This window comes from Tubulanus polymorphus, chromosome 1 (assembly GCF_964204645.1).
Source record: "Tubulanus polymorphus chromosome 1, tnTubPoly1.2, whole genome shotgun sequence".
In the NCBI taxonomy this organism is placed as follows: Eukaryota; Metazoa; Nemertea; class Palaeonemertea; order Tubulaniformes; family Tubulanidae; genus Tubulanus; species Tubulanus polymorphus.
Window position 1 is genome coordinate 15,288,728 of NC_134025.1, and position 12,455 is coordinate 15,301,182.

General features: G+C 32.9%; 1 protein-coding gene across 1 annotated transcript; it reads right to left on the reverse strand.

Moving 5' to 3' along the window:
* Positions 1-1,978: 1,978 nt before the first annotated feature.
* Positions 1,979-12,129, reverse strand: LOC141915172 (uncharacterized). Its single transcript, XM_074806603.1, has 6 exons — positions 12,032-12,129; positions 4,561-4,968; positions 3,854-4,078; positions 3,466-3,694; positions 3,095-3,157; positions 1,979-2,640 (listed from the first exon to the last, which is right to left on the reverse strand). Exons 1-6 carry the CDS (start codon positions 12,077-12,079, stop codon positions 2,537-2,539), a joined length of 1,077 nt encoding a protein of 358 aa, XP_074662704.1. The 5' UTR covers positions 12,080-12,129; the 3' UTR covers positions 1,979-2,536.
* Positions 12,130-12,455: the final 326 nt, after the last annotated feature.

Sequence of the window (12,455 nt, forward strand, 5' to 3'; positions counted from 1 at the left end):
AAACAATAACTAATACTAAATTTCTTTACCTTTAACTAAGCCAGTATTAATCTAAAGAGATGCTGGTATAATTTGAAGAATGCTTATAATATTTTTTTCGCCTTTTTTTCTCCTATATACATGTCAAAGAAATCTAATAAGAATAGTATTGATATTGAAAAAACATTAGATGATTTGGGTATAAGTGATAATAAAGATACAGTTGTAACTAATTGTGCTCAAGTTAATTGTAATATTGATTATGAATACTATCTATATTGTAAACACCATCTTGAATTACTAATTGCTGGCGGGAAATCTAAAGAGTTTTTAACTAAGATAATTACTTTTCAAGAATTAGATGCTATGAAACCAGATAAAGTAATGAAATATTTTAAGATTCATGAAGAAGCTAGATTAGCTAGAATAAATGATTCTATTTCAGATGGTATTGTCAAATGTTACTCTAAGTTATGTAACCGGTTAATACCAATTGATGATGAAAATAAATTATATAGTGATTTGAAAAATAACTACTTAGTTATGACTGAATTACAAAAATGGGTCGGATATGCTTCATTTCAATTAGGATCGGTTATGACCTTAATTTCTACTGGTGTCATAACATTTTCGAATATCAAGCCTATGGAATATAAATCAGGTAAGAACGAAACAGATGTACTACAACCAAACGGCGAAAAATTAACTAAAATAAATGAGTGATGGAGTTAAGAAAAAGGTTAGATCTGAAAAACAAATTAAATGGGCAAGAGAATTAGGTAAAAGATCTTCAGAATTAAAAAAAGCTAAGAAAAAGAAATTAACTGATATAAATGAATCACAGACTTTATCTGATATTAATTCAAATAATAATCCATCTGATTCTTCTAATAGTGGAAGAAATAATTACTTATATATTACAATTGGGTTAATCACAATTACTATATTCTCTGGTGTAATATATAAATCAAAATTCAAATCTGATGATAAAGATGATTCCAATGATGATAAACCTATTATACCAGAAAATAAGTCAAATCATAAAGTCATTGAAACTAAATCTAAATTATTATTAATGGATTAAAATAAGATGAAAAAAGAACAATATTTAAGAGATTTATATTACAACCCAGAAAGTGAAGTATCATATTCTAACGTTTCAGAATTATGGGATAAAATTAAATCTGATAATGAAAATGGTAATATAAAATATAGTGAATTAAAATCATGGTTACAAAATCAACCAACATATCAAATCCACAAGAAAATGGATAAAACTTATTTAACAAGAAAAGTTATGGTTTCATATATCGATCAACAATGGCAAGCAGATTTAATTGATATGAAGAACTTAGAGGAATACAACAAAGGATATTTCTGGATATTAAATGTTATAGACATATTCAGTAGATACGCATGGTCAATTCCAATCAAAAATAAAACTGGAATAGAAGTGACAAATGCTTTTAAATCAATATTTAAAGAAGCTATTCCAGATAAGATACAATTTGATGAAGGTAAGGAATTCTATAACAAACATTTTAATAAATTGCCCTGAGGCAAAGTGGTTTACCTCGAATAGTATCAGTTAGTTTGTTGTCGATAGTTAGTCCTTCACTTTTAATACAGACTCGTGTAAATGGGATAAATTGTTGTAATTCCTAATTAAGTGGATTCTTCAGTAAATATACATAGTTGAATATATGGCAGTACGTACAAGTTATATTTAATCAATTAAGAATTAACAACAAATACACATTTGAATAGGAATAAATCAAGTTAAAATTCAATAATTGTTGTCAAATATTGTGTCTTGGTTTGTTAATTTAGGAAATAAATATATGAAGTCTCAAATTTTTGGTTGTGCTGATGGTTGCAAGGATACCAATTAGTAAAATGAGAAAAATATATAAATTTTGTATAGAAACTAAATTTATTTATTACATATTCAAAAATAATACTTATCAAATAACAATATGTGATAAAATAACTCTGTTAACATTTTAAAAATGAATAAATGCTTATAGGTAAATACAGTGAATTAGCATTATAAAGAGATTTGTCCTATAACACTATGATTCGTTTAACATGGATGACATCATCAGACGTTGAATGGTTGTTGATTAAATTGATTTCTATGTTTGGACGTATTAACCAAATAAGGCTGCCTCCCAAAATCCTATTACAGTGTATAAAATTGAAGTTGCCAAGTGTATAGAAGCAAAGACTATAAAAATATAGTAATAGATATAATAACAGAAATGACATAGATATTAACAACGCAGGCTAGCGTCGGAATTAATGTTCTCGAATTTGTATAAAATTAAGATATAATAACAGAAATGACATAGATATTAACAACGCAGGCTAGCGTTGGAATTATTGTTCTCAAATTTGTATAAAATTAAGATATAATAACAGAAATGATTTGATCACACCTGTTGGACCTAGATATTTTAATCCTGTAGGCTAACATTGGAATTATTGTCGTCGTACTATTTAAAATTACGTTAAAGTAACAGAAATGATTTGATAACACTAGTTGTACATAGATATTCTAATCCAGCAGGCAAGCATCAGAATCATCATCCTCATCCAGTAGACGGGCGTCAGGATCTTCATAAACATTGTTTTGAGTTGTGACAGCTGGTTTGTTACTCCCTGCCAAATTAAAATATTTATTAGACCATTTTTCACGTTGCCATGATAAATATGTTACCAGAAATTTTTTGGGCATTAAGTGGTGGGGAGTATATATGAGGGGATTTCCTAGTAATTTGATTTAAATCATTTTTGTTATCATGGAAGAAAATTGCAGTGATTGGATCATGAAAATTAGCAATTGCATAATAATATTGCAGGATATTTGAGGAGGGATAGTAAAAATTTTATAACAATGAGTATCAAAACATACTGAAAGTTTGTTTCTAACTAATAATGAAGTGAATAAGTATATGTACAAACAGGTTATTTTTAATGATCGGATTCCATGCATTTAGTTTTAGACCTTGCACGTATAGTTCAATTTGTTTAGAAGTTTGAGTTTAGACTCAATTTTTGATTTAGCCAGCTATTAACTAATGATGTGTATTTTTTAGGAGGAAATATAATTTACCAGAGGTGGAGGCTTTAGGCTGTTTTTGTAGGTCATATTCTGCCAGACCTATGATGGTGTCACCTGTAAATATACATACGTAATTTAATAATTACATAATTTCATATAATATCCTACAAATTTTGAAATCAATATTTAGAACAATACATTAGCAGGTTCTGTCGATAGAGGTAATGCTGGATTTTGCAAATTTTAATTAGTACAGACAAATATATGGTTATATTTTGGTAAGCTTGCACATCTTGAACAGTACAAACAGGAAATATATTTATTTTTGAACCAGTTTGAACTAAATGTAGAATATCTAGTAGCATATTAGGCAAAGTTTAATATATGTCAGATATCGTTTTTATGAAAATCATTTAGAATACCTAAAATCTTTAGTTGAATTTGTCCAATTTCAGTCATGCATTCAATGACGTCTTGTTCCATGCCTTGATTTCCATTGAAATTGATTATTTGAAGAAGTAGGTTCTTTTCTACGGAATAAGTGGTAACTTCATCATCTGTTGAAATTGATGATACATAGTAGAGTAGAGGAGTTTCTGATTCAATGCCCAGGAAGGTAACATTTGCGATTGTCACCTCAGGAGTTTTTAACTGAAAATAACATATGCAAATAACATGAAAATAAGATTTAGGTGGTGTCCAATTATATGGATAAGATTTTTTAGGTCTTTTTAAAGGTTTTTTGTGCGTAAGTAGGGGCGTCATGAGAAATTTATTTTTGAAAATTATCTTTATGAATAGCTATCTTACTATGATTTCTGTTTTATAAGTTGATCTGAGTTGTTTGATATTATCTTTGGTTGTAGCAGTTCGCAGGTGTGTGATGGTAGTACTGTCACCTAGTTTTATTGGAGATGAAGATTTGTCTGCCCACAAAACAACGTCAATATTGGCGGTTTTGTCTTCTACAACGATGTTTCTGACTTTAATGTTAGCACCAGTGGCTGTAATTTTAACATCCCTTGGTTCTTCGTCCTGGAAATAAGGTAAAACAGAAATATTTGTAATTATTACAAGAAATATCTTCAATAATATAGTGAATAGGCCTGAAATGAGTATTTTTACAGTTGATTATGATTAGTTTATATCCTGTCATGTGACTGAATATTCATAAAAGTTTAATTGGACATTAATTATTGGACAGCTTAGCTGGGGATTAATTTAACAGCATGAGAGCATACCTGATTATCAAATCAGAACTTTTTGGCTGGACAGCTATTACGTGGCCAATAATTCCCTAACCCGGACATGAAATATTTTTGGACATGAATGCTTTGTGGCATAATTACCACAAAGCAAGCTAAGGTATTTATAGTTTATTTTTACATATGAATGCAGTATGGTTGCTATTCATAAATTATAGAGGCTCTGAGCATCATAAGTCAATTTCTTATGTACATAAAGGTCTAATGTTTGTATACAAGTTTGAAAAGTGATTCTGGATGTTATTAATTTACCTTTACAATTCTTCCAGTTATACTGGACAAGTTGGAGTCAGTATCATTGAACTTGATTTCGGCAATATCACGTGCCACTGGAGCTATTTCTATAATTAAAGCTCTGGCTTCTTCAACTACTTTTTGAGGAACATTGACCTTTTTTGTTTTGGTAATAACACACTTTTTTGATAGTAGCATATGTTTCTTTCCCATTTCAAAATTCCTTAGAAGCACAGAGTCGCCTTCTTTTAATTTTCTATCTATGCAGTCTTCATAACTTATAGCCTTGCACGTTCTTTCTTCATCACAGATTGCATATTCATATTTGTTTGTACGCTGGTTTAGTTGTTTAGTAGCTATCAGGACTTTCACAGGTTTGGTATAAAATTTGCTGTTGTTGAGCACAACGTGTTTTAGAGAAAGCATCTGTAAAAGAATAAGAAGTAATTGGTTACAAGTATTTCAGATGATTTTTAGTGTTTTTTTATCATTTGCAGACAGGAAATGAATAATGCAGTGGTACAGATATAGCCTATTAGAGTTTTACTGTATTCAAAATAAAGAACAGTAAATCATACTGTGGTCTGACCAGTAGGTGTCAATAATTCCTACTTGAATGTTGGACATAGACACATTAGTGAAGATGAGGTCAAGTGTGCTCCCATGTTTAGTTGTTGGATGTTTTACAAGTTGGTGGCAATTAAACTTGTTTACCATGAACCCAGCTAATATGTCATTGTAGTCAGTTGAATGAACGATGGATTTCATGTTGAAATCTCCCATAATTACTAATGGGCTATGCAAGTCTAGGTGATTTGACAATGCATTCATAGAGTAGAATAGGGTTTCTAATGAACATTGTGGTGACACGTAAACGAAGACAATTTGGTGAGGTCTGTGCATATATTGCACACAAATGTATGTATATTCTATGTTGACCTGGCTGCTAACATAAGATTCTAGAAGGTGTATATTGCTTTTGTAGTATGCAATTAGGCCATGTGGTGGTCTAAATGCAGTAGTAAGATGTTGGGGCATGTCATTGCGAATAATTTTGTAGCCGGGCATGTCAAGTTCAGATTCTTGGTCAGAACAAATAAGTCTTGACTCAGAAAATCCACTTATGTCAGCAGCTTTGACATTTGGGTTGTCTTTGATATCAAGATAATGTTTTGAGTATGACCTAGCATTTTGATATATGATTTTTAATGCAAAAGGCAAAGTTAAATACAGTGGTGTGTAACATAGCTGTAATTGTCTGTGTTGGCACATATATTCCATATGTTGGATGACATGTGAAGATACAGATATTTTTTTTTCATTTAGATTAAGTATGTGCAAACCTGACAATTGTTTTACACGACTGAGGGCAACATAGTGTGAATGAGTTAGTATGGATGCAGGTGTTTTGGCTCCAGTACTCATGTCAACAACTATTGTGTCAAATGTTCCACCTTGGGCACGATGAATTGTTCTGCCTGAACTGGGCATAAGTGGAAATTGAGTTCTCTGAACAGTGACATTTCTGACAGTGAATGAACGTTTCAGTGCAAATATTGGAGTCCAGCTAGCAGTTATCTGGTCAGTAAAAAAACATCTATATTTGTTTCTTTGTTGTTTGCCTACATCAGTATTACGGAACTCTACCCATATTATGGATGGTCGATCACTGGTATTATTATCAAATTGTATTTTTTTCACAGTGCATTCAGATCCATTAATTATACCATCATCAACTGAAATGTTAACTGTTGTAATGTAAATCAATGACTCGGCAACGTTTAAAATTCTTGGAAGGCCACTTGCATCTATATAAGTTTTACAGTTTTCACAGGCATATAATACTTTAGTTTTTACTGAACTACATATATCTGTTAAGACAACGTCTGTACATTTTATTGATACTTTAACTGATGAGACAGCATTAAATATCTGGTCATTGTGTTTCTGAGCTTGGATTTTTAGAGGGAAAAAATGTGGAGCAGATTTAGGATATATTGTATTAGATGAAGAGACTATACGAGACTTTAAAATGCCTTTGTCTAAGTGGGACAAATTGTTGGTTCTCAAACGATTCAAAAGCTCAGCAAAAGCTAAATCTTCTTTTTGTCTCATAATCTGATGAAGTTCGTAGATTTTAAAATTGTCTAGCCATAGATTATTAGCAAATGCAGCATATTCTTTAGGTACTGGTTGAAATATAAACCTATCCATCACTGGTTTTAATTGGTAGAGGTCGCCGAAGTTAATAATATGTACGCCTCCAAATATCTTTTGATTACCCATTATTTCTTTCAAACGTAGATTAATTGTATAAAACATACAAGCACCAACCATTGAAATCTCATCTATTATGACTACTTGTAGGTTCATGTACTTAGTTCTCAGAGCATTTAAAGAACTAGCTGACAACGGCTCATACTTGTATCCTCGACTTGGTGGGATCTTAAAGGCACCATGAATTGTGGAGCCATTAATACCATAAGCAGCCATACCGGTAGGGGCCAAAAGAAGGACTTTACAATCGTCAGGATTTTCTCCTGGTAAAGAGGATAGAGAGCGCAACAAGTACTGATGTATAGCCTTAATTACAATAGATTTTCAACATCCAGCCGAGCCTGTACAAAAAACATGGAGACTTTCATCATTAGTTTGATTTATATGCTGTGCTATATGTGTAAATATTTCATTCTGTCTCTTATTTAGTGATTGCAATAATGCATGATATTCAGGTTCAGTAATTCTTTTAGGAAGGAGAGAAACTTCAACATTGTAGTTCACTGATGTCAAACCTATGTCTGGTGCCAAGTCATAAATGCGTTGGTGAATTGGCCGATCAGGATCAAAGAACATACTTTCCATACTCAAAGTCTGGTCATTGTCAGGTAGCTGTTCATCAGTATCTACATTTAAATTATCCATAGTTTCTATAACTGATTTCAAGTCATCATTGTGTGCTTCAAACTTTTTCATCATCATACTGATTTGTGCTGTGTAGGATTTGAAAGCAGCTTCATAAGAATCAAAGTCACGTAGAAGGTCTTTTTCTTTGCGCCATGGTACGTACAGCAATAAACGTTCTCGAAAGAAATTTTCTGGGTCAGAGCGTTTGTTGTAATTAACAAAGCGTATAATTCGAGCATTTGGTTTTAGCTTTACTTGGCTGTCTGACATATTGCTAGAAAGGCCATCACAAGGAGGGTCATCATCAATGTTATCATCATATTGGCTGGTCTCATAAGTGGATGATTTGTGGTTTTGAACCTCAGAAACAAATTGAGCAAGGCAATAATTTTCCAATTCAAGGCGTCGTCTTGAGTAATGAACTAATATGTTGTCAACTTCTATATTAGTTGAATTTTTTGGCAACTTCTTTAGGCTGTTCAAATCTTTTAAAAGATATGTACGTTCATCTGGTGGTGAAGTGTTTATGAAAACCACTTCTCGGGAACATCGAGTAATGGGCATTTGTAAAGTAAGATAAGCTGCCTCTTGAGCGCCGATTTCAACTGAGTTAATGAACTTATTGCCAATGTGCCTGACTGCTTTTTTTAAGTCTAAATTGTCATTTCTTGCTTCTTTGCAGGCAGTTTTTAATATAGTACTCATAGCTTTTTGTCCTTTGCAGGTGTAACTTGCAATGTACACCGCCATACTGTACGCATCCAAAACATATTGGATATCATGGTTTGCTTGCCAAATACCCAAAAGATTTTTCATGTACGGGTTAATTCTAATTTCATTAGGTGATCTTTTTAGGAAAACTTTTGGTTTTGATAAGGAAGATCTGATAGCATCAACATATTCATTTTCAGACATCTTGAGATCATTTTGAAGGAAATTTTTAAAAGAGATATCAGAGCCGTCACCATAGCTATTCAAAACCTCAATAATTTGAGTGTAGTATTCATGAAGTGTATGCAGTGGCAAGCTGTATTGATTATCAGCAGAATCAATATCAAGTGGGTAAAGTATCGTAGTAGTGGTTATTGGTGGTTGTGGGTATCCAAATCTACAAGATTTTGTCCTACCTTTCCGACAAGTTTGTGAATGTTTATGTCGTTGATATTCAAGGTACTTTTGTTCACTAAGTGGGACATTAGATGAAACTGAAATGATATTGTCAATGAAGTCAACTATTTCCAAATCAGAATCTTCTCCAAAGACTGGAGCATCATGTAGCCATATTGTCATATGTACATGTGGTGAACCCCTGGTCTGAAATTCTATTCTGGCAAAGAAGTCAGAAACTTTTCCAATCGGATTATTTTTACTTTTGAGAACTAGCTTTATAAATTGCTGTACTTTATGATCAAAATATCTTGCGCAAGTCACTGGGTCGTTACTGATGAGGCGGCTTGTGGTTCTCCAATCAAAGTTTTTTATTTCATCATCAGTGTAGTGCTTTCCATCTATAAGAATACCCAGAGTTCTTAAAAGTGGAGTCCATTTAGTATCAGCGGCAGACAGACTTAAAAATATTGTTGGGAAACCGAGTTGTCGAATACAAGCAAACAGATCTCTTTTACGTTTAGATAAGTATGCAGGGGTATTTCTGATTGACTTGAAAATATGATAACCTTCATCCAATTTGACCATGTTGTCTCGAACAGTTTCATCTGCAAGATCACCGGCTGTATACGTTTTACCCCTTGTTTTTACTCTACGCACTGAGATAGACGCCTTGTCTGAAACCTGTTTTATTTGCAATTTTTTTAGTTTATAAAAGATGTTAGGAATATTTGAGGCAACTCGCCTATCAATGCAGCGGAGTTCGTACTTGCAGATATCATTGTAATGCACTGGCCTATATCGCTCGGAGTTATCAGGACGCACTTTGCCACAGAATATTGTAGACCAAGATAAATATTCCGAGTCACTATCCGTATATAGTCCCAAGGGATGCTGGCCTTCTCCTGGAGCATATGTAAAGACATTTGGATCAACTTCATCTAATAGTGTATCCATGTTTTCTAATTGCTGTTCTTTGTTATCAATTTCTATAAATCCATCATCATCACTGTCTGAATCTGATTCAGGTGGATTTTGATTTTGGGGTTGTCTCTTTTTCGAATCAGAAATTCTACCTTCAAGAAAAGGTTGTATCTCGGGATCATTAGTATGTAAGCATGAAAGCCAATGGTCATTAATACAGACTCCAGAATTTTGGTATAAATGGCTATTGTCTAACAACCACTTTAATGCTCGTATGACTACTAGAGGGCGAATATTCTCGGCAAACTCAACAGTTCGGTAGGCTAGCTTTCGTTTAATTTGAACAGCTACAGTTTGACTTTCACTTATTTTCCTAGGCAATGTATTGACAGTGTGTTCAATGGCAACTGGGACATTACAAACTCCACCTCGAATAAATTTCTGCTGATTAACTGGGAGTTGTCGTATTTGCATAAATGGGATCCTAAGTGCTATGAGCCTTTCTTCTAATGACGTAATATTCAACTCTGGTGGTTTGATAGGGAATCCCATTTTATTTTTTACAGATAAGCGCGGAATAAGTCCATTGTTTATATTTGCTAAACAGGTAACACATATCCATTCTTCTTTTTCATGAGAGATAATGTGTGTAAGGCAATCATTCAATAAATGGCTGTTTTTAGCATTAATTGAAGCAGTAACTTTTGAAACAGAAACCTTGAACCATGTTTGCTGGCATACTGAACAAACATAAGCAGGCCCACATTCAACTGCTGCTAGGAAAGCCGAATAGTCAGCTGAGAAAGAATCATGAAAACATGTAGATTCTGAGTTAGAGATTGACACATGGTCATTATTGGATGAAATTCCATAAGACATGGATCCATTTCTAGATTGTTTGAGTTTGACATTACTTTGTGGTACACTTTGATTATGTGATCTTTTCCTAGGAAATATAACTTTGTCTTTAATTGTTGATCTTGTTGAAGTTTTTTTTTTCGATGATTGATCGTTAAGGTACCTCTCATGACATTTCTGTTTTTGCGTCTTATTAATATGCAATTTACCATCATTTTTTCTGTAACATCTCATGTATGACCTCATGTATGATCGTTTCTTAAGTTTTTCCTGTAATTTTTTTGCTTGATCGTCCAAGTACAATTGAACAGATGATAAACTTCTAAAACTGGACAAAGATGGTCTAGTAGATGCTGCATGGACAGTATCACTGGTATTCGGAGCTTTAACAATTGTATGCCTTCTTATACCTAGTATATAAGCTTTCTTTGAAATCAATTTAACATCATAGAATGATACATCATAAGCTGCAGCATTAATAGAGCTTATATATGTGTTGATGAAATCCAAAATATTGATCAGACTGTCAAATTCTAGTAAAACTGATGATCCATCAGCACAAGGGAAACCTGAGGTATTGCGGCTATGAGAATCAAAAAGGTAATATTTACCATTCCTTACAAATAAAGCACATGCATTTGTGCCTAATATAGCTATACAATTTGAATTGCTGACTAAGTAGTTACTGAGTACTTCTGCAACACTTGGGATTCCTAGGCTTTCATTGACACTAACACATACTCCCACTAAATTCTTCTTGGACTTCAAAATAAAATGTGCTTCAAAGCAAGAAAGATAAAGAGGAATATCATTTGCAAATAAATAGCCTTGATTGCTTCTGTCAGTTATATCCCTATACAACTTATCACCCTGTAAGAGTATATTATCAAGATCACTGCTTACCCAAGTATTCATATTTTGCTTTAACAAAGTAAATAAAATACAACATGCTGCAATAGGAACACACTGTTTTCCTACAGAATCAGCAGAAAATATGGTTGGATCAACTTGGTGAAATGCACCTGTTAGTACAGGGCCAGGGTTGAGTTCAACATCATTTGCTAGAAGTATAGTAGAATCTTCATGCAATGATGTCACTAATGGAGTACAAGGGAAACATGATTGCTCATTTCTACACATGAAGTGATTCCTATATATGCACAATTGTATAATCCATATAGATGCATAATAACTACACTTTCTTCTCATTTCACAGATATCATAAACTTTAGACGCATACATGTAATACAGACAGGCCAGCCATTGCGATGCTACAAATTTTGCACCAGTTGCTTGAACTAAATTGCCACTATTTCTAACATATGAATGGCATACAGACTGGCTTTTGTATACTGCCCTACAGTAATAATTACCAACTAAACAGCGATAGTTCTGCAAGGAGTCCATACCTGTTTATTTGTCCTTAACCCAGATTTAATTATGTTGTTAGTGAGTCAATTTGTGTTTTGTCTGATATTGAAAGACTGTTTAGTTTATAATGGCATAATTGTTCTGTCTAATGTGCATCATTGTAGGCAGTTGATTTATATCAGTCTTATTTTGTCAAGTAGTATGTAGTATGATCATGTCAGTTATGAAGCATTACATGTGATATTGTCAAGCAATTGTCAATTAATATTGTCTTGCTTTAGTCAGTTATGGTGGTCAAGCATTTCAATGTTCGGCTAATACTTACGATTTCCTTCCTACTGTTTTCAACCTGAAAAAGAAAATTCAGAGTCATGTAACATTGTTAATATGGAAACGACAAGTTTTTCCTAGACGAAAATAAAATCTGTATGAACACCCAAGTACTCAACAGTAAGATAATAGGGAGAATATCATTAATTTTGAAATGTTTGAAGTTCACTTCACCTATAATATGTATGATTAAATTTACTGAAGATTTTTGGTAGTTACAATGGTTAGGAAAGTTTTTTTGTAGTATTTCAAGAATACTCTATTTGAAATGAATGAAGTATCATTGATGTTTCAATACATTTTAAGTGAATAACTTGAAACTTGATATTGACGCATTGAAAAACTAGATTGAGGCAAAGCCTCAAATGCCCCCTACCTGAATGTCGCTGGCCCACATGTGAAGTTACAGGATTTGTGGT